Below are 17,630 nucleotides of genomic sequence, written 5' to 3'. Positions count from 1 at the left end.
CTGGGGGGCTCACACTGCCATGGGGCTGCATTAGTTATGGAGAAAGCGGGTCGTTTCTTCTCTCCCCATGGCACTGGCTTGTTCTTCCGCTTTCTCCCTTGAGTGGAAGCAGCTCGTGGCTGTCACCAGGTATAGCTACCCATTCTTGGACTTTGTAGCCTCTGGAACCATGAGCCCAAATGAGCCCTTATTGTTTATAAATCACCCAGCCTTAGGTATTCTGTTACAGCGACAGAAAACAGACTAAGACAGCAGGTTAGGACTGTGTCTGCCTTCTAGCAGAGGGTTAGAACTACATGTACCTTCTAGAGTGTTCTGAAGCCAAATGAGGTGGATCACGTGAAGGCTTTGAAACAGTGCGTTGTGCAGAACCCACATACTATCACGCAGCATCGTTTGCAACCTGGAGCCCCAACATGTGGTCATTCTTAAACCCCACCCTCTGAGAACCATTGTGCAACAGCAACAACAAAAAAAAAACGAGTACAGAAGTCGAGTTGGGGTTGAAAAGGGGAGTCATTATGAGTGGAATGTACGGAATAGCAGCACGGATGTTTCACGAGGAGACTGGAAACCGCCACAATCTGTTCTGGAGTTCTTCCATTTCTGGGTCCTTTCCTGGATTGTGTAGAACAATTCCATCCCCCAAACATTCATGAACGCAGAAACCCAAAAGCAAAATAGCCCGTACCCGTGTACCGGCCAGAAGCTCCTTGGCAGTGGTACGCGCTTGCCCGCCTGTCTCTCGCTTCATACCATCCGGGGTTCTTCTGGTCCCAGTGCGCCAGAGCTATCACAGCACAGAACAGCGCTGCTCGGCTGGCTCTGATGACGCCCACCCCTCTTCCCGAGAAGCTGCTCTGCTGGGGCAGATCCAGTTCTCATAAGTTCCCGTGACAACCAGCTGGGAGAGGGAACAGGAGCCTGCTATTTAAAGGTGGATAGGCCCAGTGGGCTATCTTTGTTCCTTTAGGGGTAGAAAGGCTAGAGTTGGAGCCAGGCGTGGTGGCACACATCTGTAATCCTAGCACTTAGGAGGCTGAGATAGGAGGATCACAGTTTCGAAGCCAACCTCAGCAACGTAGCGAGGCTTTCAGCAACTTAGTGAGCTGTTTCCAAATAAAAAATAAAATGGAGCTGGGCGTGTAGCTCAGAGGCAAAATGTCCCTGGGTTCCATTCCAGCACCTAGAAGAGAGAGAGAGGGCAGGAGCGGAGAAAGAGAGAGGGAAAAGAGGAGAGAGAGAGAGAGAGAGAGAGAGAGAGAGAGAGAGAGAGAGAGGAAGAAGAAGAAGAAGAAGAAGAAGAAGAAGAAGAGGAAGAAGAAGAAGAGGAAGAAGAGAGGAGGAGGAGGAAGAGGAGGAGGAAGAGGAAGAGGCGGGAGCTGGAGGCCACTGTTGAAGTGATGGTCAACAGGCCAAAGGTGGGAGGTTTAGGTCCAAGAGTCCACGGCAGGAAGGGTGGGCACCCTGGTACAGCAGATACATCCTTGACCCTTGCCCTTGCTGCTCATGAACTGTGACCTCAGCCTTGGCAGATTTTTAAGATGATAAAGTGGACACTCAGCCCGTAAACCACCCCACCGGAGCACAGACCCTGCTGCCTCCCAAAGGCACATGTATGCATTTGGTCGCACACACGGTGACATCTCCCGTGTGCCACTGGACGCGGTGTTAAAGGAGCCTGTTTGGCTGACCGGGCTGAGGCCCCTGGAGGAAGTCACTCAGTTTCAGTGGAAACCAGGCCCTCGCTTTGGTTTCCTCGGGAAATGTCACAGCTACTGCTTCTCTGCCACTCGTGAGCCCGGGCTGTCTAGACCCACACACAGCCTACACCGGCAGCAGCGCCCTGGAGCCAGCCAACTGCATCTTACACCCACGGAGGGCGGAGTCTCCTTGGCCTTTGAAGGTCTCCCCTGGCCTGGGGCTGTCACAGCACTTTCTAAGTCCGCAGTGGTTTGGGGGAGGATGGCTGGGTTTCTAGAGGCTTTGCTGTATTCATTGCACTCATCCTGGGGCGGGACGTACACATTAGGAAACGCTGAGAATGAAGCCGAGGGGGCAGGAGGTGATCCTCTGCGTGGTACTGCTCTGCCAAGGATGGAAAAGAAAGGGGCTGGGGAGAGTCCGGAAGGACGGAAGTGAGTTCAGCCAGCCCCCGGAGCCTCGCGCAACTGCTGTCAGAGCCCTGTTTCCTTTTTGCTGTTTTGTGTCTGTACTTGTAATTATGTGTTTATTTTTTATTTTCGCAGAACATATAAGCAGGTGATAGAAATTCTGGAGAAGACGTCTTTAATCTGCCTTCCGGGGTCTTGCATCTGATGGGTGCTTGAGAAGTAATTTTAGGCAGACTGGCCTGTCTCCTGGGGAAAAGCTTTTCTCAAAGTGGCTGTGTGGCCACTTTAGTGAGCTCTTGGAAAGAGGCCAGTAGCAATGTCTCTCCATCACTTCTCCTGCCCCCTCCTTCCTGCAGCCTCTTTTTTTCCTTCCTTGCAGAGCTGGGGATTAAACTAGGGGCCTTGTGCGTGTAAGGCAAGTGCCCAACCACCCAGACACTCCCTATCCCCTCCGCCCGCCCTGACTTGACGTGCAAGGATGGCCATATGTGCACAGATTTCAAAGTTTATATTAAAAGGCTGCCATTCCTGGGCCCTTGCTACCCCAGGCCCTTCCCACTTTGCCCAGAGGCAAAGGGCCTCCAAGGCTCCCGTGCCGGTTCTTGGGGCTTGCCCACCCCAGCGCTGCCGAGGTCACAGAGCAGAGCGGAGACCCCTGCTCCAGAAGGTTCTCACTCAGAGCATCGTGGAAACCCCCAGAGACCTGGAGACCGGGTCACCAAAGACGGCTGGCAACAGCCTCCGGATTTGCCAAAGGGCTTGGGATACTTTATTCTTATTTTTCCTTTTTGCAGTTGTCTAATTGACATTATTATTGTACTTTTATTGGCTCAGTCTAATTGTACAGCATAGTGAGATTCAAAGCGGTGCACACCCCCTGCACACACTCACACATCACCTAGTACATTGCCCTCTGTGTTCCCGCCCCCCACCCCCAGGGGCTGTGAGCACTTTGGAATGAGACGGGTCTCCTTGCTGCCCAGTGGGACAGACCTTGAGCTGCTCAGACTGGACGACGCGGGTCGGAAATGAGGGTGCCACCGGATGGTCCCGCCACGCCTCTGGGCAGAGAGGGCCTTCCCGGTGCTGCTGAGCCGTTGGCTGCCCGGAGGCTTCCGGCCCCGGAGAGCAAAGGCCAAGAGGCCCCCCCGGGCTCCCCGCACTGCGTCAGCCACACACTTTGTCACCTTCACATGGTACCTTCACCCTCAAACAGGAACTGCTGCAAGACCCCCAACGGCCCCAGAGCACAGACTGCCGGCGATGTGCGAGGTGGCCGAGCTCCCGGGAAGGGGTACCCTTGCATGTAATCCCAGGGCCTCGAGGTCGGCTCGCGCAGGATGCTGGGGCGGGACAGGCGCTGCCCTGCTCTCTCTGGTGTGCTGCCTGTGCGGGTCTGTGAGCTCCTCCCTCCCCTACAAAGGCGGGCAGCCTCGGGAGGATGGCCACCCTCTCCAGCTGTGATGGGGAGCCGGCTACCCATTTTCGAGATTCTGCACTGAGCAGCATAGAGATCCTCCCCCACCTGCCTCAACTAGAAAAGCTTCTAATCCCTAGGGCAATGCATGTCGATCGTAGAACATTCCAGTGGCAGGTGAGGATAGTAGAAGGTGAAGAATCCTAGCCCTTCTCACCTGCTCCAACATTGCCACCCTCCCCCTCCCCAGAACGAACTCCTGTTAAGAATTTCCGGGGCCAGGCATGCCTGGTTGCGCATGCACCTGCAACCTGAGGCAGGAGGATGGCGGGCCGGCCTCCGCAACTTAGTGAAGTCCTCAGCAACTTAGCAAGACTCTGTTCCAAAATTAAAAATAGCAAGGGCATAGCTCAGAGGTAGAATACTCCAGATTCAACCTCTAGTACCAAGAAAAAAAACAAGTTTCTTTCTTGGGTCTCCTCCCAAGCCTTCCCTAAGTGCAAATACACATATGTCTTGGTTGCATAAAAATAGGTAATAGAATAGACACAGGCCTGTGACTTCTTTTTTATGTGTGTGTGGTGCTGGGGTCAAGTCCAGGGGCATTCTACCTCCGAGCTACACCCCCAGCCCTATTTTTCATTCTTTATTTTGAAACAGAGTCTCACTAAGTTGCAGAGGGCCTCACTAAGTAGCCGAGGCTGGCCACGAACCCAAAACCTCCTGCCTCGGCCTCCCAAGTACTGGGATGACAGACGTGCACCACCGAGCCTGGCTAGGTCTGTGACTTCCTACTGAACCCATCTCCAGATCTCAGACATAGCTCCATGACACTCTAGACGACTCAGTGTCCCTTCATTTTTACCGGGTCTCCCATCTCTTATTTGGCAAGTGACGGCGCCAGTGCAATGACCCCGTAGACTGACAGTAGACAACTAAGGCTCGGTGATGGTGCAAAGACAGAATGTGCAGGCCAGAAGCCAACATTCTCTTGGGTCATCTTTAGTCCCCACCCCTTTTTTGATACTGGGAATTGAACCCAGAGATATTCTACCTCTGACCCACACCTCCAGCCCTTTAAAAAATTTTTTTTGAAACAGGGTCTTGCTAAGTTGCTGAGGCTGACCTCAAACTTGCAATTCTCCTATCTCAGCCTCTCAAGTACTAGGATTACAGGTGTGTACCACCATACCCAGCTAAAGACAGCTTTTTCTTTTTTGGGGGGGTGGTACTAGGGGTGGAACCCAGAGGCTTTTTACCTACAAGCTATATTTCCAGACCTATTTTATATTTTATTTGGAAACAGGGTTTCACTAAGTTGCCAAGAGCCTCATTAAGTAGCTGAGGCTGGCTTCGAACCTGTGTGATCCTCCTGTCTCAGACTCCTAAGTACGGGGATTACAAGCGTGCGCCACCACGCCTGGCTCTTAAAGACAGCTATTTTAAAAAGCCCTGAGCCTTTTAAAGGTATCTGTTGGCACAGGCCTGTAATCTCCATATTTGGGAAGCTGAGGCAGAAGGATCATGGGTTCAAGGACAGCTCCAGCATCCTAGGGAGACTTTCAGCAACCTATCAAGACCCTGTTTCTAAATAATAAATAAATAAATAAATAAATAAATAAATAAATAAATAGGGCTGGAGTATAATTCAAAGGTAGAATACTCCTGGGTTCAATCCCCAGTACCATAAAAAGACCCTAAAAACATTTATTAACATTAAACAGGAGATTTGTGGGGAAACGTTGAAAAGCACAACTGTGAACCTGCCTTCCCCAGCATTGACACAGACAGAGGAGACGGAGGACCCAAAGGGAGGAAAAGAAAAACAAAACCCACAGTTATTATCTCCTGTTCGCCGTCCAAACACGTGCGGACTGTTCGGCCTCACCCGCAAGTGGTGCTGCTCACTGGCCGGTGGTGGTTGAAGCGGGGGAGCTTTTGAGTATTCCATTCTTAAGCCCCTATGCTTTCTTTAAAGTCGACATGTCTGGAGTCACTGCACACCGCCACTTGTAACATGTTTATTTCTACTGAGTAGTGACCAAGTTCCCCCTCATTTACTTCACCGTCCTTGTAGCACCCAGTGTTGGCTTTTTTCTATCGAACAAAGTATCAGCCCAAATCTCTTCTCTTAGGAATATGCTCATATTTTATTTATTTACTTGCTTATTTTGTGGAACTGGAGATTGAGCCCAGGAGCATTCTACCTCTGAGCTAAACCCCAAGCCCTTTATACTTACTTACTTACTTAATTAATTTATTTATTTATTGGAAACAGTGTCTCACTAAGTTGCTGAGCTAGTCATGAACCCAAGATCCTCCTGTCTCAGCCTCCCAAGAACCAAGCTCATAGGCATGCGCTGCCTTGCCTGGCTCCTGCTCACATCTAGATACTGCCAAAACATGTGTCAAGGGCCATTGTTTTCTGGGTGTCTCTGTCCCTGGTCTTTTCATTGGAGATGTAGTATCCAAATATCTTGGACTTAAAAGATCAATGTTGACCTTCGATTGAATGCTGGACGCTCCCCAGCACCACATCTATCTGAATTATATTTGAACACACCCTACGCTTTGAGCCAATTTACTCAGAACAATTAAGAGGCGATTATCTGTGCTTTCTACAACCCTGAGCAATCGAGGCCTCGCACGATTTCCCTGCGTGCCCTGGTGGGCCTCCAAGTCAACTGGTCTCCTCGACGCAGCTGGCGTCACCACGTCCCAGCAGCCTCTTTGCCTCTCTTGGCCACTTCTCAACAGCTGGGGTTTTCTTATAGCTTAAGAATTTAGAGTGTTCTGAGGGTTCCCTCGAGGGCGTGCAGGATGGCTCTTCTGTGGTCTCCTGAGATGAGTACCAGCTGGGGCGGGGAGGGGTGACCTGGGCAGCTGCAGAGCATCTCCCTTGAGGTCCGGCGTTATCTGACGGCACAAGCTCCCCAGAGATTCCTCTGCAGCTGCGTCTGTTGTGCACCTTGGTGGGTGTCACACAAAGAGCCAGGGAGCCAGCGTGGCCAGGGTGGCCAGCCCCAAGGCCACCGGGGCCACTGGTTTCTAATCAAGGCGGGGAAAGTTGAACAGTTGGAGGCTGCCTGATTGCCAACAAACTCTTTCCCCTTCAAATTCTTGTTCACCATTAATTGTGATCTTCCACAGTGGTGAAAACTTTGGGAAAACGCCCCAGCTGCCAATGGTTTGTCCTTTCCCAAACCGGTGTTGAAGTTTAATCCCCCTTATGAGGTATTAAGAGAGTAGAAACGTCATCCAATCTTGGTATCTAGAGATGGGCCCTTGGGAGGTCATTAGGATTAACTAGTCATCAGGTGAAGCCCCTATGGTTGAAGGGTGGAGCATTTATAAGAAGCCCTTCCCCCACAGCCTCCAAGAAGTTATTGAGCGGTCTCTGACTGCCCCCATGTGGTCTGTTCTGGAACTTCCCTGGGAAATACCTGGGTGAATTAAACTGAATTGAAGGTGGGGTTGAGCTCAGGCTGTCCTCAGAGCCTGATGGTGCCCACCTGAGCAGCAAGCAATCAGAAAGCCTCTCAGCTGGGCGTGGTGGTGCACGCTTGTAATCCCAGCATTTGGGAGCTGAGACCAGAGGGTCGTGGTTTGCGGACAGCCTCAGCTACTTAGGCCCTTTGCAACACAGTGAGAACCTGTTTCAAAGATAAAAGAATAAAAAATAGGACTTGGGGTGTTATTCGAGGATAGAATGCCCCTGGGTTCCATCCCCAGTACCACAAAAAAAGGAAAAAAGAAAGAAAGAAAGAAAGAAAGAAAGAAAGAAAGAAAGAAAGAAAGACAGTCTCTCAGAAGTGTCCATGTTTCAAGTTCTGTGTCATTGTGAGGAGCCCTGGAGAAGTCCTCTGTTGTAAGGACTTCTGAGGCCTTGGGGTTCAGCTTTCTGGTCCCGTATCCTGGCTAAAGAGGCCCCTCGACTCCTCTTTCCAACCCTCAGTCTGCAGATGTGCTCACTCCAGTAGACCCTAAAAGACTTTGCAAAATCACATTCTCCCGTACTTTTATTTTTGTCTTGGAAATACTTCTCATTATAGGTTTGTGTAGTTACAAAGAGGCCTAATATACGGTATATTGTAGATAACGGTATTTTAACAGCAAAACCATTACAACTCTCTTACAAAAGTTTTCAGCTGAATCCAAATCTGATACCCTTTGTATCTACCATCCTCTGTTTAAAAAAGGACCAGAGCCAGGCAAGGTGCTGCAAGCCTGTAATCCTAGTAATCGAAGGCTGAGACAGGAGGATCACAGGTTCGAGACCCCCTCACCCTAAGGCAATAACTTAGCTGAAACCTCATTTCAAAATAAAAAAGTTAAAAAAAAAAAAAGGCTGTATGTGTAGCTCAGTGGTGAAACGACCCAAGGTCGAATCTCTAGGACCACGAATAAAAGACGAAATAAAAAAACAAGGACGACACTAATGCGTTTCCTTTGTTCTTGCGATCCCATTCTCCATCAGATTTCACTACTACATGATGCATTTTTATCCTTGAAAAGTCTTATTGGTCTCCCCGGACTGACTAACCCAGATTTAAGGGAAAGGATCAGGCCGTGCAGTGAGCTAGGGACCGTGAGGAAGGGCACGGTGAAGGCCAGAGCAGGGCTGGGTACGCCGAGGGGACGCTCCTTACTGTTCTCAATTAATACCAAGGAGATGGAGTCATTCATTACCCTGACTGGGTCAATGCCTATTGCATACTCCTAATGAAATGATACCCCATAAATAGTCATTCTGTGCATCAAGCATTGCTTAAATGTTGAGATGGAAATGCTGTCCACGATTTGACTTACGCTTTTTTTACATGCAAATATAACCCCATACATTTGCATAATAATATATATGTTCTTTTTTTATTTTTATTTTTAATTTTTTTGGTAGTACTGGGGTCCCTGGAAGCCCTTCTACCTCCGGGCTACACTCCCAGACCTATTTTATATTTTTGAAACAGGGTCTCTTACGCCAGCGCGGCTGGCTTCGAACCTGCGCGATCCTCCTGTCTCCGCCTCCCAAGCGCGGGGATTACAAGCGTGCGCCACCACGCCCGGCTAATAATATATATGTTTTAAATTCTCTTGCTTGCTCTGTGAGCCTTCAGGAATGTCTGCTGCTCCCTAGGACGGTGAGGGAAGTGAGGGGTGATAAAGTTAAATGAAAATAAAGAGACGAATCGTCAACATGATCCATATTATTATTATTATTATTTTTTTTTTTTGCGGGTCTGGGGATGGAACCCAGGGGTATTTGACCTCTGAGCTACATCCCCTGCCCTATTTTTTATTCTTTATTTTGAAACCGGGTCTCATTGAGTTGCGGAGGGCCTCACTAAGTAGCTGAGGCTGTCCGCGAACCGTGATCCTTCAGGTCTCAGCCTCCCGAATGCTGGGATGACAAGCGTGCGCCACCGCGCCCGGCTAACATGATCCGTATTATGATGGTGGCTACAGTGCACCAATAAAAAATAAGTAGAGAAGAATCTCCAAGTACGAAACTTTTGTGTGGGAGTAATATGAGTGTTAGAATTGCAGTCTCTTGACGCTTGTGCTTTCCCTTTTCTTTTGGTGGTGCTGGGAATCGAATCCCCCGTGGCTTGTGTTTTAGATGTCATACCCAAGAAGCCACTCCCAAACCCGGTGCCAAGCAGATTTCCCGTGTGCCCACCCCCTGATGGCCAGCGGTGGCCATCGGGAACGAGAATACACACTCCTGATTTTGGGGGAACAGAAATACTTATTGCCTACGCTGGTTCCAGCAAGCCACACCAGTCCCATGGGTGCAGCACGGGACTGGGTGATAAAGCCAGGCACAGCTGGTCATGAACGAGCCTCCCAACAGGACATTTCTTCACTCAAAAAATAAAGAGGGAGATTTTCTTTTTAACAAAAAGAAATCTTTATTATTTTTTTTTGCGCTAATATTTGTACAGCTGTAAACTCAAGGAATCGTCCGATGCTTGTAGAACTCGGGGGATCGGTTAATAAGCACCTTCAATGTTTTCCACAGTTTAAGAATGAACCCTTGAGATCATTCTAGAATGAGCCGAGTAAGTGAATAAAAGTGATAGAAATTATACAGCATCATGATGAACACCTGCTATAGAGAGCTTTGTATGGAATGATAAATAGAAAAGGAAAGTGAGACTAATTTATGGAATTAGGCTACATAGAAGACCCACGTTTTCCCCAAATCTTGTGAATCTTGGGAATATAGTTGCTTCTCAAAACAAACCCCAATTTTTCAAGTCTCTCTCCCAACGAAGGTTCCCAGGTACTGCAGAAACAGGCGAGGACGGAGGACGGGCTGGGGTGGGGGCTGAGCGTACTGGGGCTTGAAGAAAAGAGGGGCTCTCTTCTCCAAGGAGAATATCAGGCCAGTGCTCCACGTCCTCGGGGATACATATTCTTTGGCAAAATGAGCCACTCTCTGGCATTATTTAAGATCGTTATTGCTGTTCCGAGGTCCCCTCCCCTCTCCTTCCTCTCACGTAGTCCCCTCCGCCTCTCCATCACTCTCTGTGCAGCATGCCACCTCGTCTGCTCCACTCCCTTCCCTGCACGTACTGACGCAAACTCCTTATGCCCAACATTCTATCAAAAAGTCCAATGTTTTCGGAATAGGGGAAGCAGTTGGAAAAAAAAGATAACACCAGCTATTCAAAGTGGCCAGGAATTGTTTCTCAAACAAACCGTAGAAATATACACACAAAATGCAGCAACAGCCCCTTGAATTAGACCAATGAGTGGCTAAGGGTCTGGACCATTGGTAGAAATACTCAATTCAGTCTTCTTGGATTGTGTCTTTAACTTGAGAAGACAGCCAGCAAGGGCCACAGAGAAAGGGAGAAACAAAGACATGAGTTCATGGTTGAGAGTAAACTGATTCTCGGAAGCGGAGGCTAGAGGCGAGGGTCTGGATGGGTCACCACCTGGTACCAGCTGGCCTGTGCTCAGATGGGTCTCCATGAGGCTGGACATTGGTGCCAGTGATGGGGCTGAAGACAAGCACAGGACCAGAGAGCGATGCTGAGAGTCAAGTTCTTTGGGCAAAAAGGAATACTTTGGTAGTCTTTGGTACAATTTAAGGCACATCAAAATAATCCCTGACACTCAAACATCTGATTCTACATCTTAAAATCCCTACCACAACCTACTGCTGAAATGTTAATATTTTATCTGGGAGGGGCTGCTCATTAGCCCTAGAACAGGGTGGTCAAATGAGTGTGCTCACCATAAATGGAGTCTTGGGGAGGATGAAGGTGGTAAAAAACAACAACTGGGGAACAGAAAGATGAAGATAGAAGAAGGAATTCAGAGCACCAAGAGGAGAATTATGGGAGGGCTAGCTCCTCCTTCACTGCAACCTTGCCTGGGTGGCAGGCCCTGGCCGGTGGGTCAAGGCGCGGACAGGATGGTGGGTAACTCAGAGTAGAGGCTGAGCTCGTAAGGCCACAGGGAGACACATACTGGGGAAACGTCCACAGGCTTTTCACCTGGGGCTCTATCTTCTTGTCTGATCAGGGTCAGAGTGGGTAGAGACTTCCCATTACAGAAACCCATGGCATGTTTTGGAGAAGAGTGGGGAGACAGTTGTTGGGCTCAGGCTGGGCTAGACCTGGCTAGTGGTCACTTAGTTGAAGGACTGGACCAAGTAGCTTCAAGTAGGGTGTTGCTGTGAGATACTCGGAGAGGGGCCAGGCAGCGCCCCGTCTTCATTTCCGCTCGATGCAGTCCACTCCCAGGGTGTTGTCAGGGCAACGGCAGGTCCTGCTGCCCGGGGTGGCCAAGCAGAGATGGGTGCAGCCGCCATTGTTCACCGAGCAGTAGTTGTGGCCTGGAAAAGGTAGAAATCAGAAATCAACTGAGTAAGAAAGGCAGATTAACCCTCATGGGCTTGCAAGATGCCAAGAAAGCAGAGGTCCCAGAGGTGCAGGGAGCCCTCTGCTGGGCACTCAGCTGAGCTGAGCAATTGCTTGTTTTTGCATCATTAAACCAGACAGCTCAAAACATTGGTTTGGAGGCTTCACTGATTCTCCATTGACCAAAAAATAGATTTGCGGAGTATTCTCCAACCCCAACACAGAGCTGGCGTTTCAGAGCACTCTCCAACTAGCTTACACTCCCAGCTTCACATTGAGGGAGGGAGGAGGGAAGTCAGGAAGGTGGGCTAGGAGACAGGATTTCAAGGGATGCACGGTGCACGCCGGGGGGCGAGGGACACGCCACCTGCACCCACTTGCAGCTCTGCTACTGTGAGTGCCTGATTTTGAGCAAGGTGCTTCTGTTTCTTTCTTTCTTATTTTTGCGTGACGCAAAAGATTGAATTCAAGGACACTCTACCCCTGAGCTACATCTCTCTCCTGACTTTTATTTCCAACACACAGTGTTGCACTGATCTGCCGAGGCTGTCCTCAAACCTGCAACCTTCCTGACTCCGCCTGCCAAGTACTAGGATCATAGGAATGTGCCACCATGCCTAGTTTTGTTATTGTTGGTGTGTGTGTGTGTGTGGGGGGGTACTAGGAATGGAACCCAGTAGCATCCAACCTCTGAGTTATACCCCCAGCCCTATTTTTATTCTTTATTTTGAAACAGGGTCTCACTGAGTTGCAGAGGGCCTCACTAAGTAGCTGAGGCTGGCCGGGAACCTGTAATCCTCCTGTCTCAGCCTCCCACGTACTGGAATTATAGGTATACACCACCATGTCCAGCCAGTCTTGTTTTCTTATTTATAAAATGGGCACAATAATGATATCTACTTTCTAGGGTGGCTATGAGAGTTAAATGTTATTTGGAGTCGATGTATGTCAAGTGCTAAGCTCACAGTGAGCACCACATATGTTTACAATTCTTCTCCTTCTTCTCCTTCTCCCCCCCCTCTTCCTTCATTATTATTATTATTATTATTATTATTATTATTAATTATTATTATTATTATTATTAATTATTGCTGTTGCTTGCTTTTAGGCCAAATGAGTGAACATTCAAAGTAGCAGAGCTGCTAACGTTAAGGTTCCCATTAGGAACCTGAAGACCAAGCACTTTTATACCCAGCCCAAGAATCCGGACATTTTTCTTCATGCCTTCATGTTTTCTGTTTATGTATCTGTCCCACCACTCAATAATAAAGACCCCTGCTGGTGGGGACCCCAGCTCTCCTGCAGTACAATCAAGGTTCTAGCATTTGTACAGGTGGCAGCCAGTGTGCGGGCTGAGCCTCAGGATGCCCCAGCCCCGAGAGTTTTCACACCAGTGGTTACCTTGGGGGCACTGTGACAAGGCGGTGGTGATGCCGTACAGCCGGGTCTGCTTGTGCGGGTGGAAGGTATCTGTCTCTCTGGAGATAGTCACATCCACAGCGACCACAGAGTGCCTAGAGAGCGCCAAGGACAGGAGGTCAGAACCCCGAGGCAACCTGAGCTTCCTGCCACAGGCGGCTTCTTTTGGTTGTTTGTTTTTGTGGGACTGGGGATTGAACCCAGGGGAATTCTACCTCTAAGCTATCCCCTCGGCTCTTTTTATTTTTTTGTTCTGAAATGGTCTCACTAGGTTTCTGAGAGTCTCTCTACATTGCCGAGGCTGTCCTCAAGGCAGGGCAGCCTCTTTTGCAAGTCGGAGGATAAATTAGAAGCCATGAACAGACATGGGGACCTTGCTTCCTGGATCCCTCCCTGTCCTAGGGGGAGGGGTCAAGCCTGCATTTCTTTGGCTTCTTAAAGAAAGGCAAAAATCAGTTAGCTCGCCCGCTCTCTAAATTCCAGGTAGAAAACGGCACCCTCTACAGATGCCCCTGGACAGCTGTCTCTGCGGTTTAGCCCTCCCTTTATAGGAAGGGGCGGCCAAGAGGAGACAGTAGCAATACTGCAGTGTACGAACTCTAACGAGGCTGGGGGGTGAGGTCGGCATGGAGTCCCCCAGCCGAGTGACCCTGGGCCAGCTCCCGAGGAAAGAACAGCCCTGTTCAGGAAGCCCAAGTTTACAGACTTGAAATTGCCTGGGCAGGACGGTCCGATGGTAAATGGCGCCTCGTGCTCTTCTCAGAACCCCGCTCTCCTCCTTCTCCACCCTTCTTCCCATCTCTCAGCCTCCCATTGACAAAGGGGGTGGGGGTGGGGGAAGCTGGTCTCCCCAGCCCCAGGCAGGAGCCGACTCACGTCCTCCAGTCTGTGTAGTAGAGATTCTTCCCGTAGCTCGTCACAGCGAAAGGATACTGGAGCCCCTCGAGAACCCTGCGTCTGCTGGGCTGACCCGGGTTCAGGCATTCCGCCCGATGGGTGCCTGGATGTAGCCAAGACAAGCCGTTCATTGTCCATGCAAGAAGTGGCCCTTTGTGCCCCAAACAAGAGCAAGGGTGGGAGGAACTCAACGTCACAGCGAGAGTCTCGGGAGCACACGGGGCTCGCTCGAATGTGGGCATCGGCTCTCCCTCTGGTCATACTTTTATTACAGTGCCCACTGGTGCTCCTGCGCCCACACCTGGTGCTGCTGGGGACACCTGTCTCCAAGCCCTTCTCGAGGAGGGGTCATGTTGTTTTCCAGGTCCTGCTGCAATCCCTCTTTCCTAAGCCTCTCCACACCTTCCTCCCTAGGCTTGAAGCTGAAGACTGGCTCCCGGCTGGCAGGGGAGCCGGTGCTACCCTGCCTGTGTTCATGGAGGAACACACGCTTCTCTCCCTTACAACTGACCGGGGACTAGTCTCTGGGTCTTTGCACCCCTGCGCAGTGTCTCGAACACAGAAAGACTTTGGGGGACCTTTACACAGACGGATGATGAACATCCCTCCCTGGTCGGCATTCCACACACATCCCAGCCTGAGGGACCCCCAATCTGCCAAGCAGGGTACACGTCAGGGACTGTTTGGGGGCTGCTCATGTTGAATTTTCATGGGCTCAAAGTCCTAAGTCCATGGGACAAAAGAGAGATATGGGACTGTAAGCTGCCCATGCTAAATGAGTGTGGGCTCGTGGGTGCCATTTAACAGGAGTCCAGGGGCCAGCCATCTCTCTCCTAAAGGACCAGATAACAATTATTTTAGCTTCTGTGGGCCAAGAGGCCAAACCAAGTGTGGTACCCAAGTATTCATATAACTACTTAAAATGTAGTTTTTTACCAGGTCAAAACAACCCAGAGCTTCTGGGTTCTACAAACACAGGTAGCAGGTTATGGTGGCAATGAGCCAACTTGTGCCTGAGAAGATGGAGAATTTCTCCCCACCCACCCACGCGGTTCAGCTTCCTGTCACCTGCATCCACCCAGCAGAGCTGGGAAGAGAAGGCGTCGAAAGTCAGGCCATTGGGCAGACCCAGGTCCTCCTGCACAAGAATCCTGCGGTTTGTGCCGTCCATGTAGGAAGTTTCAATTCTGGGGAGATCTCTGTCCCAGTCTGTCCAATAGAGGTTCCTGTTGGAAGAAAAGGAGAGGAAAAAAGAGAAATACTGAAGATGCACGGGGACAGAGCTGATGGAAAACACTTTCAAATAGCCCATGACGCCGGGCGTGGTGGCGCACGCTTGTAATCCCCGCGCTTGGAAGGCTGAGACAGGAGGATCGCGCAGGTTCGAAGCCAGCCGCGCGCGCTGGCTTAGGAGACCCTGTTTCCAAATAAAAAATGTAAAAATAGGTCTGGGAGTGTAGCCCAGAAGTAGAAGGGTTTCCAGGAACCCCAGTACCACCAAAAAAACAAAAACAAAAAACAAACAAAACAAAACAAAACAAAAAACAAATAGCCCATGACCTAGAGACCAGTAGATGAGAAAACAGAATCCAGAGTTGGTAAGAAGCATTTTTTTTTGGGGGGGGCGGCAAGCACATTTAAGTTTGGTTCCTCATTCCAATTTGGTTATTCAGCTACTAATAAAATTTGGTTCCCTTGCACATAACTGACATATCTCAAGAAAGTTATTGATGAAACAGAATACAGCTGGGCGTGGTGGCGCACGCTTGTCATCCTGCTGAGACAGAAGGATCGCAGGTTCATGGACAACCTCAGCTACTTAGTGAGGTCCTCTGCAACTTAGTGAGATCCTGTTTCCAAATTAAAAAATAAAACAGGTTGAGGGTGCAGCTCAGAGGTAGAATGCGCTTGGGTTCATTCTCCAGTATTGCAAAAAAAAAAAAAAAGAGAGAGAGACAGAATGTGGTAACTGGTATAAACACCAGGTTAATACCCTCAGCTACCACCAGCAAAGGCACAGCTGACTCCGGGGACTGGACTGCAGCAAGAAGAGATGCTGGCAGAGGTGGTGGTCAAGGACCCTGCTGTCTGGGAGGCCACAGCACACGGGAGGTGGTATCAAAGGGAAGGATGAAAGGGTGTAGGAGTTGGGGCCCAGTGTAGACTGAAAGACTGTGATCAGATGAGGGAAAGCAGTAAGGGTTGAAGAAGTCCAGGACGGCGTCTCCAGGCCGGGTCTGCCCCAGGAAGGAGCCCCAGGTAGCTTTTACGGGGCTCATGCAACTTGAGCTGACGTTGCATCCACACTTAACCCACAGGGAAGGTCCCGATTTCTGAGCTGCCACCTCGCACAGTCTCTTGGTAAAAGATCTGAAAGCGGAGCACAGCATGGAGCCCACGCCGTAGGCAGCGTGCCGCCGTTCACCATGGGGACCGCAGGTCCCCCACCTCATCTCTTTTGCCCCGTGTTCACGTCAGGAGAGCAACACTATCCTGAGGACCTCACATCTGGGCACACCCAGAGCAGTAGATGTGAACAGAGGCACACACACGTATTGACACAAAAATACCCTCTCACGGAATCCGTCACGATGCCTCGGGGATTCACCAAGCCAGTCTCAATCAGCACCCTGCGCTGCGAGCCGTCCAGTTTCGCGACTTCTATGCGATCCAGGTGGGAATCCGTCCAGAAGATGTTGCGGCCAAGATGGTCAACGGCGATGCCTTCTGGGCTTCCAATATCTAGAACCCAACACAGAGCTCTTCTGATTTTTTTTTTCCCCTAAGCAGGTGAGATTAGATGTTTTCTTTTACAGCACTGGGGATCAAATCCAGAGTCTCAGCCACTGAGCTCTGTCTGCAGCCCGAGATCTGACTACTGACTGCTCTGCGATATTTCACCTGGCATTTAATCCTTGCACTTTGAGAAATCAAATGCTTGTTGCTTATAAGTAACTCTCAAACGGACACATTTAAAGTGACACTCACTAAGTTCTTAGCCACGCACTGTGCCCGCACTGGGACCCGGGACAGTAACAGTGACTAGACTGAGACCTTGCGGGACACATGGAGGGAGGAAGCCTAAACACGTGCCACTTTTAAAGTTGCCCCCTCTCCATGCAGACTGAGTTCTGGTTCTACGGGAACCGGAACCAGTTCCATAGACACTGGACCCTGCCCGCCCAGCCCAGGGAAGGATTCCTACCTACGTGATATGGTTTGGAGATAGAATGGCCCCGGGAAGCGCTCAGGTTTCGATGTGCAAAGGTGATATAATTAAATCCTGAGGGCTCTAATCTCATTAGTGGCTAAACCCATTGACGGACTGATGGGTTTATTGGGTGGTAACTGAGGCAGAGAGGATGTGTCTAGAGGAGATAGACCTCTGGGGCTTGGCCTTGGCGCTAAATATATGTCCACGGGCCTTCTTTGGGCTCTCTCTCAGTTTACCACCACCACGCGTTAAGCTCCACAGACAAGACCCGGCATAACATGGGTTGAAACCTGCAGAACTGCAAGCAAATAAATCTTTCCTGCTCTAAGTTGAGGTCGTCAGGTATTTTGGGTCGCCGTAGTGCAGATGCTGATTGAAATGCTGGGGAGGGGACGTCTCTCAGAGCTGGCCCCTGAAGGACCAGTAGGAGTCTGTCAGGCAAAGATACTGGATAGGGTTTTGGGGTAACAGGGCCAGCACATGGGTATGAAGAAATATCCAACATGGCTTAACATGACCTGATGTAACTGTACAGCTGGAGGCCATGCGAGTGGGTCGACACCAGAGATGAAGACGTTCTGCCCAAGAGCCCAGAGCTCATCTCCCAGGCAAGGGAGAAGCCTGGGAAGGTCTCAGGGTGGCAATGAGACAATAGATCTTCTCCATTAATTACGGTGGAGGGGGTTGTCGGGGGTAAC

The 17,630-nt window shown here is 50.1% G+C and overlaps 1 protein-coding gene across 1 annotated transcript in view; it reads right to left on the bottom strand.

The window, feature by feature from the left end:
* Positions 1 to 11,255: 11,255 nt before the first annotated feature.
* Positions 11,256 to 17,630, bottom strand: part of NID1 (nidogen 1) — a gene marked incomplete at its 3' end in the record, with an annotated part of 71,327 nt that continues 64,952 nt past the window's right edge. The window contains exons 16-20 of the mRNA XM_080717149.1: positions 16,289 to 16,460; positions 14,787 to 14,944; positions 13,698 to 13,821; positions 12,804 to 12,916; positions 11,256 to 11,377 (exon numbers count right to left, since the gene is read on the bottom strand). Coding sequence (XP_080573275.1) covers positions 11,256 to 11,377; positions 12,804 to 12,916; positions 13,698 to 13,821; positions 14,787 to 14,944; positions 16,289 to 16,460 — 689 coding nt within the window. The remainder of the gene's footprint in view (positions 11,378 to 12,803; positions 12,917 to 13,697; positions 13,822 to 14,786; positions 14,945 to 16,288; positions 16,461 to 17,630) is intronic.

This window comes from Muscardinus avellanarius (genome assembly GCF_963383645.1).
Source record: "Muscardinus avellanarius genome assembly, chromosome: 20".
NCBI lineage: Eukaryota > Metazoa > Chordata > Mammalia > Rodentia > Gliridae > Muscardinus > Muscardinus avellanarius.
This window is presented reverse-complemented; position numbering and strand designations above follow the sequence as displayed.